This window comes from Curcuma longa, chromosome 21 (assembly GCF_044706935.1).
Source record: "Curcuma longa cultivar G26 ecotype Majalengka, Jawa Barat chromosome 21, ITB_CL_G26_1.1, whole genome shotgun sequence".
Lineage (NCBI taxonomy): Eukaryota > Viridiplantae > Streptophyta > Magnoliopsida > Zingiberales > Zingiberaceae > Curcuma > Curcuma longa.
Genome location: NC_133881.1, coordinates 2,102,457 through 2,123,375, shown reverse-complemented (window position 1 = coordinate 2,123,375; position 20,919 = coordinate 2,102,457). Strand labels below are relative to the sequence as shown.

General features: G+C 38.0%; 3 protein-coding genes across 3 annotated transcripts; all 3 read left to right on the top strand.

Moving 5' to 3' along the window:
- The first annotated feature begins 3,846 nt into the window (after window positions 1-3,846).
- On the top strand, window positions 3,847-10,181 carry LOC141814475 (AT-rich interactive domain-containing protein 2-like). Its single transcript, XM_074702434.1, has 2 exons — window positions 3,847-4,683; window positions 9,291-10,181. The coding sequence occupies exons 1-2, from the start codon at window positions 3,847-3,849 to the stop codon at window positions 10,179-10,181; spliced, it is 1,728 nt and encodes a 575-aa protein (XP_074558535.1).
- Window positions 10,182-11,626: 1,445 nt separating this feature from the next.
- Window positions 11,627-15,530, top strand: LOC141814877 (uncharacterized). The gene is made up of 2 exons (XM_074702832.1): window positions 11,627-14,276; window positions 14,844-15,530. The coding sequence occupies exon 1, from the start codon at window positions 11,693-11,695 to the stop codon at window positions 13,889-13,891; it is 2,199 nt and encodes a 732-aa protein (XP_074558933.1). The 5' UTR covers window positions 11,627-11,692; the 3' UTR covers window positions 13,892-14,276; window positions 14,844-15,530.
- Window positions 15,531-18,724: 3,194 nt separating this feature from the next.
- Window positions 18,725-20,718, top strand: LOC141814878 (uncharacterized). The gene has a single exon (XM_074702833.1). It carries the CDS (start codon window positions 18,744-18,746, stop codon window positions 20,499-20,501), a length of 1,758 nt encoding a protein of 585 aa, XP_074558934.1. The 5' UTR covers window positions 18,725-18,743; the 3' UTR covers window positions 20,502-20,718.
- Window positions 20,719-20,919: the final 201 nt, after the last annotated feature.

The window sequence follows — 20,919 nt, the reverse complement described above, 5'->3', positions numbered from 1 at the left end:
TCTAAATCAATTTAGAAACATAAGTAGTGAGTGGTATCTAGCAACACATCACTACTACCCAAGTTACAAGAATGTTGATATCCAACATCACCATTGTGACTACTAATTGTGACTCTTCACAATATGTGACCATGTCCTTCTATCCTTGATATCATGATTGATCAAACCGAGGCATAGATCGTGTCATCCTCTAATCAATCTATGTCTTGAACTCCAAGTAGACTTACTACAATCAAACGAGCTCAACATCACATGTTGACTCATTTGGGCATGGCCATGCACTTTAGTGGTCTCACTCTATCAAGAACTATGATATCACTCCCGTCATATGGAGGGATAGATCCCATCTACATCACTCACATCCCTCCGCATAATTTGTTACATACCCAGTAATCGCCTTTATAGTCCACACCCAGTTACGGGTGACGTTTGACAAAGCCAAAGTAAGTAACTCCTTATGTAGGGAACCATGGTGACTTCAGGTCGAAGGACTAATAGTCATACTAATAGCCACATGAGAAAGTATATGACACTCATATAACGATCCATGATACTTTCTCATGGAGGGTCATTCAGTATACATTCTCCAATGCATACTCATGTGTCAACTTGATATCTCATATCCATGACTTATGAGATCAAGTCATCACGTTGACCTACATGCTAGTCTCGTCGCATTAACATTGTCCTTGAATGTTAATACTTGACTAGGAATCATTTAGAGTAGTGTTCTCTATATCATCTCACTATCGATTCAACCAATCGATTGATATATATACGAACCATCTACTCAAGGACGTTACTATACTTAGTTATTTGACACCAATACAAGTAAGTATAATAACCTCAAAATGCCTTTATAATATGTAGAAATATGATACATATGAGTCCATACAACAATCATCAAATGATTGGCTCTAGGGCTCTCACTAACATGGAGGCCCAATTACAAGGCCTAAGGCTAGGAAGATAAAGGAAGCACTTAATGTGCTAATTGAAGATGTGAAGGCCAAAGTTATAATTGCAGAAGGTTTGACCAAGGGCAAGTCATGTGATGCACATCAAGGAGTCAATCGTGATGCACATCAAACAAATGATCATTTGTCACTTCCAGAAGGTCCAGTTACAAGACTTCAAGTAAAACATTTCAAGGAAGCACTAAATGGACAATAGAAGAGCATTTTGTTGATTATGAAAAAGAAGAGATCCAAATAAATCATAATAATAATCAAGGGTGCATCAATGAGATTGGGCTATACATGATGGAATGAGTACTCATTTTTACAATAAATGAGTATGAGGACTTGTTTGATTTGAGTTGCTTACTCATTCAATGAGTAAGAGAACTAGTTTGATTTGAGTTGCTTACTCATTCAATGAGTAAGAGGACTAGTTTATTTTGAGTTGCTTACTCATTCAATGAGTAAGAAGCCTAGTTTGATTTGAGTTGCTTACTCATGAGTAAGAGGACTAGTTTGATTTAAGTTGCTAAACTATTTAATTGCATGCATGCCTTACTCTTACGTCTTCCCACTATATAAGGGAGGGAGTATGTTTATGGAAATGATTACTTTTGGATGAAGCTCTTGTTTGTGTGATCTCTTAGTTCTTGAAAGAGCTTTTAAACTTATCGAGTTTGTCTCGTGATGTTCAAACCTCCAAAACTTATCACCCTTGCGGTGTGGCATTTCTTTTCTCCGTAGTCTTTGGTTCGTTCCTTCTCTTTATTATGGGTCAAGGCTCAAACTCTTGTCTTCTAGTTATTGGGGTTCTATCCATCGATGTTCCCAGGTTCCTTCACAATTATTGGTGGGGATCATGTCATCATGCGGCTTAGTCAACCTAATTCAAGCCTTGAATGGGCTTAAGTAGTCACTTAAGTCTCATGTTTATGAAGTAGGGATATGTAGACTCAATTTAAGCTCAATTTATAATTTTATTTGGGTTTTAATGATGTTATAAACTTAAAATGGCTAAGTAGTCTATATAGGCCTTTACTAAATGAGGTTTCTTTTGGCCTTTTAGGGTTTTTAGATCACCCTATAGCTATAAATAAAGGGGGTGACGGCCACACATGTATCTTTTTTCAATCTAAAACTTGGTGAGACTCTCATTTGTTGGTTCTTCATTGAACTAAAACTTATCAAAACATCTCCTTGTGGCGCTCAAGGACTTATCAACCTCCACCCAAAATTATGGCGGCTTCCCTCTTTCACTATACCAAGGTTCTATTTTCCTAAATATTGGGTAGAGATTCTATTCATCCTTCTTATCGATTTAGACTTTTCTTTTTTTCATTTCTTCAATTTATTGTGGATTCTTAAGATTTTTCTCTTATGGGTTCACATCAGTTGGTATGAGAGCTTTAGTCTTTCTAAATCGATTTGGTTATCCTTTTCTTTTTGTGCTTAAATAATCTTTATCTATTTTGTTCATCATTTGATACTTATTACTATCATTTCTTTCAATCTTTGTAAGTCTTATTTGCTTGTTGCTAAGGAAAGAAATGGAGGCCAAAATTTTGAAAATAAAAAAAAATAAAAGAAAGTAAAAGAAAAGAAGTAACAAAAGGTGGGTGTAGAGACCTTGTTATTTCTATACTTGTATTTTTTACTGCCCTTTCATTCCGTATTTCTTTTAAGTTGTGTCAAGATTCAATTATGGCACTTGCCTAGATTAAGTTCAGACAACTTTCCTTTCAGCACTTATTCAAGTATCCTTCAATTCAGCATTCTCATAAGTTTTGCCTATATTTAATTCTAGACTAGATTAAGTTCTGATAAATTTGTTAAAGTTCAAAGCGTCAAATACTTAAAGATTACATCAAATCTAGTTTATCATGCAAGAAGATAAAGAAATGCAAGAAGGCAAAGCAACAAGGAGGATCCTTCTATTCATCATGATGAAGTGCATTAAATGCATTAAACATTCAAAAAGATTAAGTGCATTAAATGCATTTGAGACATTAATGCATTAAATGGATTAAATGTTCCAACATTCAAAAACATGAATGTTGGAGCATGTATGCAAGATAATGCATGTCCACAACGTTCAAGATAATGCATTGAATGCATTTAAATGCATTTAATGCAAGATGCTCTCATGTAACACTATAAAACCACCTTGTATGGTTACTTTCAAGATAATGAAGAAAATGTTTCATGTTTTCTCCTCTTTCTTACAACAAGTTTTTCATGGGTTCTCCTCCATTTTGTAACAAGTTTTGAAGTTAATACCAAAGTTAAATTTCATCATGGTATCAAAGCAGCAGAGTCTACCTCTTCCGCAACTAAGCTCTCCCCCCTCAACTCTTCTCTTCTCTTCTTCTTAGTTCCTCCAACTATATTCAATGGTCCAGATTCATTAAGAGGAGAGGGAATGGGTCTAATGATTTTGGCTTAGAATATTTTTTTTTTCAAATTAAAATATTTCAATTTAGTTTTTTATTTTAATAAATGCATTCCTTTGTCATATTCCATTTTAGTCGGCCTTAGTTCCTAAGGCAAGACACTAAAATTCTTCGTCTACATTCATTTTTATCCAATTTTAATTGTTTATCTTTTAACTCCAAATACAACTAACCTTTGCTTCCTTCCTAAATATTGCACAATTTAGGGTTTGAGATGGGTCTTCTCCTCGTCATCCTTCTAAATTATTTGGGGGGAAATAATAATTTTTCATTATTTTAATTTTATATTTTTATGGTAAGGCGATGCGTTCAAAATAAATCGTTACTGCTCTCGCGGTTTCGACGCCTCTCTCTTGCTCGGAGAAAAATCCCATCTTTCGCCCTCGCCGCCTCCCAGCTCCGTTCGCTCGCTCGAAGCTGCTCCCGTCGATGGACGTATGAATATCTTGGCGGCGGATTCCCATCTGGACGTCGCGGAGATCCTTCGCAAGCTCCAAAGCGTCGGCTTTTGCTCTCGTCTCGATGTTACGGATGCTGGCTCCGAGACTTCGAGCGCGCTCTTCGATCGGGTCCTGTCGGGTTTCTTGAAGGAGGCCAATCGGAGAGGGGAGCTCCGCCCGCTGCCGGCCATGGTCGGCGATGGGCGTCCCGTCGATATGTGGAAGCTCTACTGCTCAGTGCGAGATATGGGCGGCTATGATCGGGTGTCTGCGGAATCCGGATGGGCTTCGGTGGCACAGGCAGTTGGGGTGGAGTCGAGGTGCGGTCCGATGGTGAAATTGGTGTTCTTTAAGTACTTGGATGCGTTCGAGAGGTGGGTGATGCTAACATCGGGGAAGCAGGTCACAGGGCAACAGAGTGGATACCAGAATCTGAATCACTCTAATGCGAAAGTAACTATAGAACAATCGCCAATGCTTTCATGTTCACTAGAAGATCAGTTCTTGTCTCCATTAAAGGGATGTGGATGCTGTTCGAAGACTGGCGCCAATGGGAATGACAACGGTGATAGTCTAATGTTGGGATCGAGCTCAGTTAAGGGAGGAAGCAATCGTCACAAAAGGAAGCAGCAAACTATGGTTCGATTTCTTCGTTGGGTGAGAGATACTGCAAAAAATCCTATTTACTGTCGTGTTGGGAAAACACAATTAGCTGATGTTGGACAAGGTAAGAATATTGCGGCTATGGAGAACTATGCTTGTGCTCTTCTGGCTAGGAAGGCATTGTTTCAGAAAGTAGTGAATCAAACTGGTTCCAAAGCAAACCATCAGAAGGTATTTATGCTAAATTAATTTTTTTTTGTCTATGTTTCTAAATTTTATGCAATTGATAAGCATGTATGTGGATTGACAAGCTCTGAAATTTCAGTTACGAGACTTGGCATCATATTATGGAAGGAAAGGAGGCAGTGAAAAAGTTTTTTCCTCGCCGCACTTCCTCTCCATTTCCTTTGGTGGGAAATCTTTTTCCAATTTGGCATACATTTGCTTTCTTTCGATTTTGATGGAAAAGGATTGTCACATGCAATTCGACTTAAAAATTCTTTTTTTTTTTCAAAATTCTATTTTCAACAAATAAAATTTTAAAAGTATTCCTCCCTCTTTTTTCCCTCTAAGGAAACTATAACTAGGGGAATGCTTCTATAATTGGAAAAAATATGTTTGTGACGGTGGAACCATGGGGTTCGCATGCTATATAACAAGGTACTTGGGACCTTGACAATGATGTTCAGTTTCCTTTTTCTTTTCTTTTGACAATGATACTGGTGATCTCTTGTTCACTCAAATTCCATAGCTTAAGAATAGAGAAAGTTGCAATAAGTGAATTAATCCTTGACAACCTGAATATGTCCCATATCAGGATGCAACAAATAATAAGTTGTTTCATCTAAGTTTCTGAAATGCATGGCCAACATATCATTTATATGGACTTTCTTTCAATTTAGTCACACATACATGACTACGGATCTTGAGTCTTAAATAGATGAATATGACATTCCAATTTAGTCACATATGGGAAATTGTGGGTTAGTGATAAAGTTTATAATGCTTAGACAGTGACCTATCTAACTCGGGCTTATGCATTGTGGGTCAATAGTCGTCGAGAGTATTATGTTAATGAGTTAGCTCTCATTTTGTGCTATGTGCAAACCTTTGCAAAACAACACTGCATAATTGAGGAAAGTTACACCATCTTAGCAATTGGCGCTAATTTGTCAACTGGTTGACAAATGTGCATATGAAATCATATCATATGCCAACCTGGATGAATTTCCCTCTCTACCAGACAATAAATGCACAAACTTTTTCAAATCACAATAAACTTGTCCATTCATCCACATGACATATGACCCATGCTCTAGCAATGCCTCTAAATGCATGTCTATCTTTGCTGAAAAAACACATAACTTATGTCAAAAATTGGTACTTACTAATTTTGATAGATGTAACCGATGTTATCAAAGCCTCACTGCTCAAGTGAGAATAGATAATTTAGAATCAACTACGATATGACACTTCCCTAAAACCACCTATGTTGGTTCCATGATTCGATGAAAGCCGAGGGTTGGACTAGGCCTTGAATGCCAGTGCCAAAATGCCTAAACCCTAAGGGATATTTTACTCCCCTACTTGAATTTGTGTCCTTATTCAATTAAAACACATTACATATTATCAAGGTTTCCAAAGGCATATGTAAGGGGTATATAATGTTCGATCCATTTTGTAGTCCATATGTGGTATGAAGATACACATGCATAAAGCTACTAAATTGATGCATTAAGCATAGTGTTTTTTTCTTTAAAAATAAATCCGTATCATCCAATCAAACCTATGCTACTCTCGCTAGGTTTTCTATTCTTAATTCGTTGAATCAATATTAACATATTAAAAATATTTTTATATTGGTCAAAATGACTAGCATATATACAATAAAATGGTAAATCTACACATCCCATTCATACTTTTACATCAATTGTACAATGGAAATCACATGATATAATAATCTCTATTAATCATATAAAAGACAATATATATGTAACATGCATATAATTAATATCTCAAATGTTTTCAATTGCAAAATAAGTGTTTACCTTAATATTTACAAGATACAATAAATAGGGCAATTTAGTTTTGAATCATTTTGGTTCAAATCTAAAACACTTTAAATGAACCTCCTCCTAAATCCTATTAGGCGTCCTCTTTTTAGAACTATGCACGCTAGTATTACAAGCTCACAATATCACTAGACATCGATTAAACAACTAGAGAAGTTTGAATCCAATACCATGTGAGGCAACACAGTCAAAACATACTATTTTAGTAAATTACCAAAACTTAATGCTAATCAACACAAGCAATGTCTCCTATACCGTCCATGTCAATTCTCTTCATGAGTGTCATATTGTGTCGACAATCAATATGCTTTGGTTTGATGAATTCAAGTAATTGCTATAGCCTTATTTTCAAAAGTAAACAAGTCATTGAAGTTCATTTCAATTCATATTGAAGTAAACATATTTTGATTCAACCTTATTTAATTCTTCTTGTCATGCTTTAATAGACGTTAAAATTTGTATCAAATATTAGTATGACATGTTATTATATAATTATAATTCAATTAATTATCTACATTCAATAGTATTGTTGTTAAAAGGAAACAAACTTAGTGGAAAGTATATAAAATGAGTAAAATTCTTCTAAATTCATTTTGATACACTTTAGTGTTGACACAACCAAGTGCCAAAATTGTAACATTTTGGCCACAAATTGAAACTCCGACACAAAATGATATTTTGAATCTTGATCTATGATAGGGTCAAATCGAGAATTTATGATAGTACTTGCAACTTTTGAAGAGCTCATTAAGTGATAATTAAGTGATTAACAATATATCATTATGAACTGTGTACCAATCCCTCGGGGCATAATTAAGTTGGTTACGACGGAGCAGAGTTGCTGAAGTGGACAAGGGTCGAATCTCGGCGAAGTCGAGGTAATGCCCTCCTCTGTCGTGGCCAATTGCAACTTCTCGATTTACCTCCTCACAAATAGTCATGGGGTCGACCATGTGGAGCCGCTGGGGTGGCGGATTCCACCTTTTGATGAAGTGTACCAATCCACATAGGTGCATAGAAGGCTATAAAAATCTTACATGAGACAGTCGTACAATCATATTATTAAATGTCATTCTCTGAGCTTAAAGCTACAAAGTTTGTACCAAAAATAATGATTTTATGTAATCAGGTGTATGATAATTCTATGCTATTCAAACTGACCCACAGTTTACATAGAATTTGTTAGGCAAGTTTGAGGTGTTACATCCTATCCCTCATATTTAATGAATCCTTGATAGTAGAACCATATCAGACAGATATTGGGTCATGTCACCTATGAGGTAGCATGGGGTTATCTTGTAACAACAAATAGTCTTTGGTCGACTAGAGATTCCCAAGATGAACAGGAGTTCTAGCACGGTATTCTTACCATAACTAACTGGTATTTACTATATCTGTCTATCAACCATGGACTACTTCTATTGTGGTAATCTACCACTTGAGTATCAACTCAGCTATGTCCGCAGGGGCAACCATGGACTACCTCTATGTACCACTAATTGGTATTTGCCATTTCTGTCTATTAACCACGTACTTCTAAAAGGTGGAGTTCACTAGTCAGTTAATAACACAAATATTGAACTACTAGTTTTCACAATTTAGCTAAAATTAGCATAGATTCTATTTTGAAAATATTGATTCAGTCTACAAATGATGCACTATGGCTGTTAGAATTTGAGTATATGTTTTGTCTCTATTAAGCATGTCCTCAAAAAACAATTTATGCAACTATATATTCATTTGCAGCCTCTGTGTAGGCTGCCTAAACTTCATACTGTGCAAATTTGCAACCATTAGCATCCTTCTGAAAACTATATAAATTGCTGACATTGATTTACATGTTTTTTTTATATAATGTCAATTGCCTAAGTTGTTCAGGTAATCATTTATGTACTTTCTTATATATGCCTTAGTAATTTTAGGCAGCATGTGTTTCTGCATATGGTCCACATGCTGCATTATGCTGTGGGTTAGCTATATATTGAAACAGTCTGTACAACCTTGTGGGGTTAGAATTCTGGTGTATGCTTATGTATATATCCTCTAATTGAGTTAAGCCTGCTAGCATCTGGCTTTTCATGATCACATGAGTTTGTTTGAGATTCTATTGCCACTCATCCATCCAACTCTTCAATATGTAACACCTCCATCCTTGCCTTTCCTTTTGTATTCTGTAGGTATGTACTCCTCCATTATGTGTATAGAATATATGACTGCTTTTATGGTTACAACGAAAGTGTGACTTGTATTATAACATGTGAACAAGTTATCTTAATGTTCTTAAATCAGCATGTAGCTGTATATGGAGTAATGAGATTAATTCATTTTATTACTCCTATAGGTAGACACCTTACCTTTTCTCCATTACTCCAGCAGTAGTCTCTATCTTTGGTATGTCTTATTGCTTGTAGCTTATGGAAAATAGGTTGATTGGCTACAGGTTGGGATTGTTTTTATTATCTCCTAGGAATTATTTCTATAAAATCTCATCAGTACCATAACTAAGTCACTGTATAACAGTAGAGAATAAGACTTGAACATTTTTAGCTTTTTCGTCAATCAAAAATATTATTTATTTTAGTAGGTTTAGCTGCAGAGGCCAAAGGTTCAATATTCCATGATATCGTTATAATGATTTCAAATTCATTGTGATGATGGCTTAAAACTGCATATTTGCAATTATTTTTTTACCTTCTTTGTGAATGTGGTTAAACGTTTTCCATAGTGCCATTTAAGTATATGAAAAACACCATTTAAATCTTGCAGGAAGCAAAGTCCGGCAATTGTGTTAAAGAGAAATCTAGTTCAACAACTTGTCATAGAACATTCCAGCTGCCTGATGGGAACAAAACAAAGGATCTGGTGGCCGCTAATACGGCATGCAATGATGTGCAACATACAACTCATAGTATGTACTTTGATAACATAGCTGATTGGCTTTGTGACGTTGAACGACAGAAGGAAGTACCAGTGGGCTCGTCCTTCCAATCAAAAGTTCCCGATTGGACTGGTCGGCCATCTGTATCTGCTGATTCTGCAGATGAGCTGAAATGGTTAGGTACCCAGCTCTGGCCTCCTGAAGGTCAGGAGAACATGCCATTGTTTAATGATCCTGCTATTGGAAGAGGTAGGCCAGATACTTGTGAATGTAACTTTCCCGGGTCAGTTGAGTGCACCAGGTTTCACATTGCCGAGAAGAGATTTCAATTGAACCGTGAATTGGGTCCGGCTTTTCATTTTTGGGGATTTAGAAATATGGGTGAGGAAGTCACACTTTCATGGACAGCAGATGAACAATCGAAGTTCAAGACCATTGTTCACCTGAATCGGCCATCAAATGGCAAAAACTTCTGGAAACGGCTTAAAGTACATTTGCCTCACAGAAAGTGGACTAGTTTAGTAAGCTACTACTTCAATGTGTTTGTGCTCGAGCGCCGAAGGTACCAAAACCGAGTAACATGCCACAACATTGATAGTGATGATGATGAAGTTGAGTTTTGCTTTAGTAATCCGATGGGTCAAGATAGAGTTTCAGTTAATGACTCGAATTCTATCGTCTGTGCTCTGAATGAGCAATGTATGGATTTGCCAAATATGAGCTTTGATGCGTATCAATGTGTTACTTCACAGGAAGTGGAGTTTCTGACAGATGACTAGAAATGCTTGCAGATTCACTTCCTTTCAGTTAATTTTTGATCCCAGTGATTGCACTTACTGGGATGGAAGCAATAAGTACTGATGATAAGTTGTTTACTTAACATGGATGGTAGCTAATTCCAGTCTTTTAGCAAGCATCTTGTTAATTGTAAGACAGACATTCACAGTACAACAATAAAGTCTTCTTTGATAACTGGAAATACCCCTTCTTGCCTTTCTGACAGTAAAGGCTTCTGCAGTTGGTGTTTTGTTAATTACAATGATTGGAGCAATTTATTGTCTTCATAGTCTGAAAGTTTCACTGTTTTTTAAACCTTTTTCTTTTTCTGAAAATTTACTTGAGTAAAAATTAGAAGTGCATTCCTTTTTACTTATTTATTATGAAAACAATGTTCATGCTCCTGTCTTAATTTATTTTTATTTTGAATATTATTGTAGTAATTATGATTATGTAGTTATTATAATATAATATTGATATGTATTGATTAGAAATAAGTATTTATATTTTAATAGTAATGATTTATAATTACTATAATATAATATTGAGATGAGATTAAGTAAGAAATGGATCTCAGAAAGTTGACCTCTCAGAAAGTTTTAAAAGTTGAATATTTGATTCTAATTAAAAAAATATAATATAATATTAATAAATATTGATCAAAATAAAATATTTATATTGTAGTAATTATGAATTATAATTGGTATAATATAATATTATTAGTATTGAATTGCTATAATTACCTGTGATGAATAAGAAGAGTATTTTCAAAAGTAAAAATGAGTTGAGGTGGAATGAAATATTTTTTTTAATGATTAATAAAAAAAAAAAAGACATCATTTTTGACATTTAAATAAAAAGAGACACTTTTTTGAATTTTTGCTCAATTTATTTGGACAGAGCCATCTTCTCATGAATAATGTTGATTTTCTCTGAATGTGAAGTTATTTGAAAAGGAATAAAATAAAAAAATTAATATTTGAGAGTAATAAATGAAATTTTGATAATAACAGTCGTGTTAAAATGCCCTTAATTTTTCTATTTTGCTGTTAAAATACTACTATCTAAGAGTAGAATATGTATTTAATCCCTCTAAATTATCACCTAAATTATAATTACTAATGGAGAGAGAGAGAGTATTTTACTATAAAATAAAAAAATTTAGGATATATTTTATTTTAATAAAATTTTAAAGGCATTTTAAAATCTCTATAAAAAAGCTTGTACAAAATAAAATCTCTATAAAGGCATTTACTTACTTTTTTATTTGTGTTGATTCCAAAATAGCATATTTAACGGGGGCATTTTGAAAATTACCTAGTCCTGGAAAAATGGAGCCTTTGCAGGCGGCGCCGGCGGGTCCTACCTTGCTCCACGTGGACGTTGATTAAATAGCCGAGTTTGGTTGGGGTTTAGCCGCAAACCGAAACCACGAAGCTCCTGCGCTGGATTCGCCTTCTCTCCGCCCGGCGATGCTGCGTTTTCCGTCGCTAGGGTTCCGGCGTGCTCTTCTATGATCCCGGCGCAACAGAGCGTCCTTAGCCGAGCCATCGCTGCAAGACTCTTTCCCTCGCGCTCCTCCTCTCGCTTCGCCTCCTCGATCCTCTCGCTGGTCGAGCAACCCAACTACTCCAGCGACGACGTCGATAGGGACGCCGCCGATAAGCTTCCCGACGCAACGCTCGGCTCTTGCTGCCCCGGAGTGCCCCGAGCGGGCCTCTTCCCCCTCGTCACCGTCGTGCAGAGGACCCTCGACTGGAGCGCGGCCCAAGAAGTTAGATTCGAGGATGCAGCGGGCGCGTACGGATTCCCGCATGCGGTGGAAGCTTTCTCAATGCTCATGGGGGTTTTCTCGTCGGCGGGAATGCAACGGGAGATTAGGCTATTGCTAGCCGGGGTTTTGAGCTTCGGTAGGAATGTGGATTGCGACTTGTTGGTGTTGCTATCAGCGGTAGTGCAGCACGCTGGTGGTTTTCTGAGCTCTCTGAATGTATATGGAACTGCTATCCTTCTTCTAGCAGAAGACTCCATGATCGAACATGCACTAGAAGTCTACTTTGAGGCGAAAAGAATGGGGCTTCAGATTGGAGCTCCCTTATCTAACCTATTGCTCAAGGTTTTGGTCAGAACCAATAACACCGAAATGGCAAAGGATTTATTTAATCACATGAAAAGCTGCGGGCCGAAGCCTAATGTTTATAGTTACACTATCATTATGTATCTGTATACTACCCAAGATATGTTGGACATAAATGAAGCTAGTAATATTCTTGATGAAATGGAAGTGGAAGGTGTGAAGCCAAATGCAGTGACATATGATACGTACATCAGGGGGCTTTGTCGAGCAGGGGATGTTAAGTCTGCAAAGGAATTTCTTCAGGACTTGCAGTCCAGAGGCTTGCCATGCAATACCAATTGTTATAATGCTCTTGTACTTGGTTTTTGTAGGGAGGGGGAGTTGGAGAAAGCTTTGTCAGTAGTTCAGGAGATGAAGGAACATGGACCAAAACCGGATGCTCATAGCTACAGCATTCTCATTGATGGATTTTGCAAAAGTGGAGATGTTGCCAAGGGCTCTAATCTTCTTGAAGAAATGTTAAGCAATGAGATCATGCCGACGATGGTCAGTTTTAGTTCACTACTTCATGGTTTGTGCTTGAAAGGTGAGATGGAACGTGCATTAAGTCTCTTCAATCAACTGAGTGGCCAAGGCTATGCACATGACTTAATTTCCTATGGGATCCTCATTGATGGATATTGCCGACTTGGGGATTTGGATGGTGCTTCTAGGATTTGGCAACAGATGATTCAAAGCAATTTTGTGCCAGATGCTCATAGTTACACGAGCATAATATTTGCTCACTGTAGAAATGGGTGCTTGAATGAAGCATTAGAACAATTTAAATTCATGCTCAACAGTGGTGTGATGCCTAGTGTTGTGACATGTACTCTGATAGTTGATTTGTTTTGCAAGAAGCATAGAATGTTAGATGCTTTTGCTTTCCTTAACAAAATGAATGAATGGGGGATTGTTCCAAATATATTTTTGTTCTCAGTCATCCTTAATGGACTATTCAAGGAAGGAAAATCAGTGCTCACGTGGGGTGTTCTGGGAACAATGATAAAGAAAGGGATTGTTCCTGACGTAGTTATCTATTCCATACTTATTGATGGTCTAATTAAATCATCAAATCTCGAGGAGGCATTGAAACTGTTTGCAGGAATGTCAAAGGTGGGTTTGGTGCCAAATATGTTTGTATACACCATCATTATCAATGGGCTTTGCAAGATTGGCAGGCTACCTGAAGCATTGGGTTTGTTTAAGGAAATGATTATAAAGGAGTTTGTTCCTGATAGGATTGTATATACATGCTTGATTGGCGGTTACTGTAGTCGCCAAGATATGAAGAAAGCTGCTGAGTTGTTCGACAAAATGTTGCACAGTGGTCTTGCGCCTGATGCTCATGTGTACACCTGCCTTATTGATGGATATAGCAAGGTGTTTATGATGGAAACTGCAATTGCTTTGCTAGATGAAATGCTGGAAAAGAATCTTTGTCCTACTGTAGGAACTTATCGTGTGATAATTAATGGATATCGTAAATTGGGTGATTGGGACAAAGCTTATGAGATGTATAAGATAATGTTGAAGCAGGGCATTTCTCCTGATTCAGTCATGAATTTTTCAGAAATTTTAAGTTTTGGCACTTGAATGGTTTCTGGAGGCACTATATCTCATGTATCATTTTGAGATCCTGCAAACTGGTGGACAAAAACAATTGCTAATGCTTTCCAGTCAAAAAAGGCATCACTTATTGCCCCCCATTCAAGGGAAGTGGATGCAGCTTATAGGTTGATGTCATTTAGATTGATAGTGGTGGTATCTTACTTTTTTTAAAAAGCAAAGTTGGAGGAGGAATTACCACTGCGAGAGGAAGCAAGATGCTTTGATGTAGAGAATTGGGTGACATGCAGCAAAAGTCTAGGAAGACAGAAGTGAGGATCTTACAGGAAGCAAGCACTATGCACTTCAGCCATTTAAGCATTATTTCCAAAATCAAGTTAATGAAACAAGCTATGCAAACAATCATCAGAAGGTATTTCTGCTGCATGTTTGCTGGCATTCCTAACTTGTAAGCATGTAAGCTCATAGTTAGATTGACAAGCCTGAAGTAGTGGTTGCAATCATTAAACATATAGTGAGAGAGATTATTAAAGTTCAAATACGACACTTATACAAATCCGTCCATCCATTTTGTTAGCCTCAAATGCAAGTCAAAGTTGTTTGGTTGGTTGCAGCCATTTGTTTTTTTTCCCCCCAATTAAACACGTTCTTCATTTCTTCACTATGTGTCATTGCTGTAGATTAGCAAACTGCGGTTGATGGGCACAAATCCAATGTCCAATTCAATCATCATTAACTATAATTTCAAATTATTATGTGCAACTTTTCATCTTGATGATGGTACTGAAGTTGCATATCATGATTGTTGTTTCTTCACATTACTTTCATCTTGCTGTTTTAGCTGATTTAAAAAACACCATCAAACTCTTGTTGGAGGGAAACCTTTTCCATTTGTCCAAATGTAATATCCTTTCCCATGCAGAAGTAATTATCAATCAGTAAGAAATCCAATTCAATAACTTGTTGCAAAACATTTCAGGCTTCCTGATGATGACAGAAGCAATCTGGTGCATGCAAGGGAGCAAGCAATGATTTGTAACAGAATTTAAGTCTATATTCAGATGCAGTAGATGACTGCTTTCTGATTATAACAATGAATGGAAACGTCAGTGGGGCAGTCCTCTCCAGCAGAAGTGTTAGGAGTGGGAAGCATTTTGCATCTCCTGATCTTGATAACCTGAAGTGGTTGGATTCAGTGATCTGGCCTCCTGAAGAAAATACGTCGTTTAATAATTCTTCTATAGGAAGACAAAGTTGAAGACCAAGTGGTAGGCTAGACAGCTGGCACTTGAATGACCTAAATTTCACATTGTTTCAAGGAGACCTTTTTGCAGGATCCAGAAGTATGGATGAGGAAGTCACATTATTGCAAAGAGAAACAATTGAAGTTCAAAGACTGTTAGTTGGAATTCACCATGATAGCAGAGAAGTTCTGGAGCCAGTGGTATTTTTAGTTTCTTTACAGAAAGTGGAAAAGTTTATAAAAGTTATTATCTTAGCAATTCCTCTTGTTCATTTCATTACATGGTTTCCCTCTTTTGTTTCTCCTGATTTTGTCATTGTAGCATACATTCTTGTTGATTCAGGCCTATCATCTTCCACTACAATGTTGAAAGCTACAGTATACTTTAATTTCATAGTTTATCAATACTCAAATTTGTGTTTATCATTGACCAATTATTGCCATTCCATCTATCTTGTTGAAACCCTTGTCTGAATTGGGGAAGTTCGAAAGAATGGGAGTGGAATCTTATTGTAAGGAAGTTTATTTATAAAGTTCAATGCCTATTCATGCCCTCATTTCCTTTCACTCATTTTCATAGCATTTATAACTTTCAGTACATTAGTTATGCTCATTCTGCCACCTTATAGCCAAGCTTACTGTAATGTCTTGCCTAACCACTAGTCGAATGCGATAAAGAATCCATTAAAGATCATCATGAGGGATGCCGTGATTGTGTGAAGTATCACATAGGTAATGGTATCGACCAAGTTGCTTATAGGTTAGGTCTTCTGTTTTACCAAGATGACTTACAGATATACAATCTTGTTTGCTGCACTCGATTAAATCCTGGAACCTCGCATAAAAGGTGGTGAAGTAATCAACTCTCATTCCAAAGTTGGTGGCGGAGGCAGAATGTTAGAATCTACGCCATTCTTGAATTCATATGCATATATCTTTCCAATTTGGGTCACTTTTTCGTGACAAATGTCTTACTGGTTAAAACTAGAACTCATTTTTTTGAATAATTAGAGTTCAATTGAAATGTCTCACCTTGTTATCTCGAACTGGGAGACCCTTGTACTTAGCCTAAGTGTTCGAGCTGTTTTGCATGAGTTAAAGCATAAGATCAGCTTGACATGAGATATATTCTGGTTTTGCTAGAATACGGCGATCACATTTGTGGATTCAATGTTTATATTTCAACATGTTCTTTCAAATCCTGCTCTTTTTTGATTCTATGTATGTTTACCTGCTATATGAAGCAAGTGGATACATCACCATTGATTTTCCAATCCACTGTGAGGCAAACAACTGAAAAATTTTAGGAGGAAGTTCCAGTGCTATATTATCTGCACATGTTTTTACAGAGGTAGATGGTCTTGTGTGCATCATGAAACAATCTTATGTAGGGCATCTACTTAAAAAGACACATTCAGATGGTAGGATTGGTTGATGTATCACATTTTTCCAGTTTGGTTCCTCAACTTTTTACAATGTTTCGAGGCAACTATTAATTAGTCTAATTGAACAAAATTCAGATATCTTGGATGTACCTTTGATTTCCATTGCAGGATGGCCCAAGAGAATTGCCCAGTTCACCAATAATTTCAGTCTTGAAATGGTTCTGAGAGTTATCAGACATTCATTCCTGTGTAGCTTAGAGGACACTGCCCTCGAAATTGTGCCAGCTGATCCAATTTGTTTTCCTTTTCATTCAATTCTGATATGATGGCAGAAACTGGTGTTCCTGTCCCATATTGTGGCCAATTTGTTTTCAAAGTGTCTCGTTGAAATCCTCAACATCATAATTCTTGTTAAGTATAGCTTTGAGATCAACCAAAATTGTGCATCAGAGGAAGCAGAGGTCTTGTAATGCTTATGCTATTTTGTATCTTGTCATGGTATTTGCTCATCGACACCTGATAGATGTTAACTATGTCATAATGATTATGGAAGCTAACGGCGAAATCGAGCAATATCCTTCTCCGTCGTGGTCAATTGCAGTTTCTCGATTTATCTTTTTACAGATGATCGTGGGGCCGACCGTGTAGGGTCGTTGGGGTGACAAATTCCACCTTTTGCAGAAGATTATGGAAGCTAAATAAAGGTAGGCCTTCAGAATGATTTTAGAATTTTTTTTTTTTACCATTTCATATTTATGTTGATCTCCTAGTCATACTCAAAACATCCATATTTAGAGTTTGCAGTTCTATTTCCTCTCAAAACAGCCATCTTTAGGGGTTTTCAATAATCAATTTATGAGCCATTCAGGCTGATGGATCTGTGGAGGCCAAGCTCATTGCTGTTGACAGAAACACCATCATCTTTACATTGGAAAGATGCCAAAGATTTGGAAGAGGTTAGTTATTATTCATCCTTTTTTTTTCTTTCATTCTTAAATCTCATTTTTTTTGTTTCAACTTTTTTAAGTTGTACCACGAATGAGTATTTTTTAAAGTTTTTTTATTAATAAGATATTTTTAAAAAATAAAATATATAAAAAAATATAAATTAAAATATAAAATGTCAAATAACATGTAATATTGGAAATGTATATAGCATAATTAAATAACATAATAAAAATATTTATGACGAGAGGTTGATTTATTCATTTTTATTATTCTCCTTCTTGATCGAGTTTTTGATTTATTGGCTTTAAATTGATATTTCTTCTCTTTGGTATTTTTTCTCTTTTAAGAATTAAATAAAGGTTTATGAGTTATAAATAATCAATTCAAATATTTGAAATTTAATTTGAAAAATATGAATACATTATAAAAAAATTATTGAATGATGCACATAATTATATAAGAAAGAACAATTAAAGAAATTAGAATATATTATAGTGACAAATATAATTGTTTTTTAAATATATTTTTAAAAAATAACAGAGGCCAATGACCATGAAATTAACAGAATGGCATCAGCCGAGCACGATGACCTGCTGTGATAATATTCTTGCAATTTTTTATTTTTGTTAATTTTTATAATTTAATATTATAAAATTTTTAAATTTCTTAGGTGTTGTGTATTATTTTGAATCATACTCTTGAATTTGATTCTTGTGTTATAGTATTATTATATTTTATTAATGATGTTTGATTTTTTTTAAATAGTAAAAGAAACTTAGGTTGATTATTATTATTAAGGAAATTCATTGTTATTTAGTATAAAATTGAGAAAAAAAAAACTCCCGGAGCATAGCTGAGTTGGTTACGACGTAGCAAAGTTGCAGAAGAAGCAAGGGTTCGAATTCTGACGAAGCAGGGTTCGAATCCTGGCGAAGTAGGGTTCGAATCCTGACGAAGTTAGGTAATATCTTCCTGCGTCGTGATCAATTGTAGTTTCTTGATTTACCTCTTCACAAATGATTGTGGAGCCGTTAAGATGGTAAATTTTATCTTTTTATAAAAGAAGAAAAGAAATTAAGATTGCAGATTCCATCTTCTCTACCGAAGAAGAAGAAGAAGAAGAAGAAGAAGAAGAAGAAGAAAAAAGAAAAAAAAAAGCATTACACTAAAAAAAGACAAGCTTGTCTTTAAATGTTTGTCGGTGGTGTGTTTTTTTAGTAAAAAATGAAGCAATAAACACTGAACCAACGGCTTTGCTCGCCCTCAAGAAAGAAAGAGATCCAGTTTTCCAGAGGCTTCGGCGATGGGACGCGACCGGCGGTTCCATCTCCGCCCGGATCACCCCCTCCGCAACGGCGGATTCGCCCTCTTCGTCGCCGCCGTCCTCGTCTTCACCATCATCGCCGCCACCTACCAACCCGACGACCCCCTCCTCCACCCTTCCTCCTCCTCCCCCTCCTCCAAGCTCACCTCCTTCCTCACCTCCAACTCGAATGCCACATTCCTCGCCGACGTCTCGGTGCTCCGCACCGGTGAAGACTTCCAGAACAGCTCCTCCGCCGTCCCCGCCGCCGCCTCCACTGCCTCTGACATCCCTGCGGTCGCTGATCCCGCCCCCTTCATCCAGATCTCTGACATCGAGGCCGCGAACACTGCGGTGTCTTTCTCCGTTGCCCCGGCCGAGTGCGACCGCGGGGCCCCCGTTGACTGCTCCGACCGCGGCCTCTTCAACGTGATGATGCGCGCCGCCATCGAGGGCTTCCCGGACATCCACTTCTACCGCTTCAGAAGTCCTGCCGCCGTCCCCGATGCCACCGACGCCTGTGACATGGCGTGGCGCTTCCGCCCTCGCGACGCCAACCGCCCCACCTTGTACAAGGACTACCGCCGGTTCCACTTCGTCAGATCCGACAACTGCACCCTCACTGTCGCCAAGATCGGTGACTACCACTCCGGCATCAACGCACGCAAACGCCGACGCTCCAAGCGCGGATCTGGATCCGCCCCCAGCACCGAGGCCGTCTTCGAGCCCAAGAACGTTCCGGTGGCCCAGGGGCCAAAAGATTCGGTGCCCGTCGTCGGAGAGGCGATTAATGACACCCTGCCCGTAATCGAGTCAGAGTCCACCTTCAGCGCTGGCAAGTACCTCGTTTACCTCGGTGGCGGCGACCACTGCAAGAGCATGAACCACTACCTGTGGAGCTTTCTCTGCGCTCTGGGAGAAGCCCAGTACCTAAATCGCACACTCGTCATGGATCTCAACATTTGCCTCTCGTCGATCTACACAGGCACTGGCAAGGACGCCGAAGGCAAGGACTTCCGCTTCTACTTCGACTTCGAGCACCTCAAGGATTCGGCTTCTGTGATCGACCAGCGCCAGTTCTGGGCAGATTGGTCGAAATGGGAGAAAAAGGACCAGCTTGCCCTACACTTCATCAACGACTTCAAGGAGACGCCCATGAGCCTCACCGGCGTCAAGGACACCCTGATCATGCGGAAATTTGGAGACGTCGAGCCAGACAACTACTGGTACAGAGTTTGCGAGGGGGAGACCGAGGCCGTGATCCAGCGCCCATGGCACCTCCTCTGGAAGTCCCGACGGCTGATGGAGATTGTCTCCGCCATCTCCTCGCGCCTGAGCTGGGACTTCGACTCTGTTCACATTGTGCGCGGGGACAAGGCGAGGAACACTCAACTGTGGCCGAACCTTGCGAGGGACACCTCGCCGGATGCACTACTTGCAACGCTCGGCGACAAGATTGACAATGGAAGACGGTTGTACATCGCCACCGACGAGCCTGATACCTCCTTCTTTGACCCCCTGAAGGATAAGTATACGACCTATTTCCTGGATGACTTCAAGGATTTGTGGAATGACACTAGCGAATGGTACCAGGAGACGAAGGAACTCAATGGTGGAGTAGCTGTCGAATTCGATGGCTACATGAGGGTGGAAGTCGATACCGAGGTGTTCTTGAGAGGAAAGAAGCAGCTTGAGACCTTCAATGATCTAACCAGTGACTGCAAGGATGGCATCAATACCTGCCCTGCCACTTCTTGATGCTGATCATGCAGTTGCTCGGCAAAGGTGAGTCTTTGAAGGAGTTGGTTACCAAGGATCACACTAGGAACTTGCATTGTTAAGCATTTTCCACATGTTTAGGACCTCCTAGTTTTGTTCTGGGCCATTCATCTACTTCACTCTTGCTTCACATTTTTTTTATCTGTAGAAGTGATATTACTAAATGAGGTGAATTATGGAGCTCGTATTTATGCCATTGACGTTATCGAATTATTGGACTATGAATCTTTATATTTTGGATTTCATTATGCAAACGTTCTTACTAGATTTGAAATCATCGAGACATAACTTTGACAACGGAACAAAATAAAAGGATTTCAAATCTCGACAAAGTCGAACAATATTTTTTTCCATCGTGATCAATTATAATTTTTCGATTTATCTTCTCATAGATAAT

Bases quoted from the DNA above. Each gene is read 5' to 3' on its own strand.
- LOC141814878 (XM_074702833.1), top strand. From the start codon at position 18,744: ATGGGACGCGACCGGCGGTTCCATCTCCGCCCGGATCACCCCCTCCGC.
- LOC141814475 (XM_074702434.1), top strand. From the start codon at position 3,847: ATGAATATCTTGGCGGCGGATTCCCATCTGGACGTCGCGGAGATCCTT. The intron at 4,684-9,290 runs GTATTTATGCTA...TAAATCTTGCAG, and splicing joins CCAAAGCAAACCATCAGAAG to GAAGCAAAGTCCGGCAATTG.
- LOC141814877 (XM_074702832.1), top strand. From the start codon at position 11,693: ATGATCCCGGCGCAACAGAGCGTCCTTAGCCGAGCCATCGCTGCAAGA.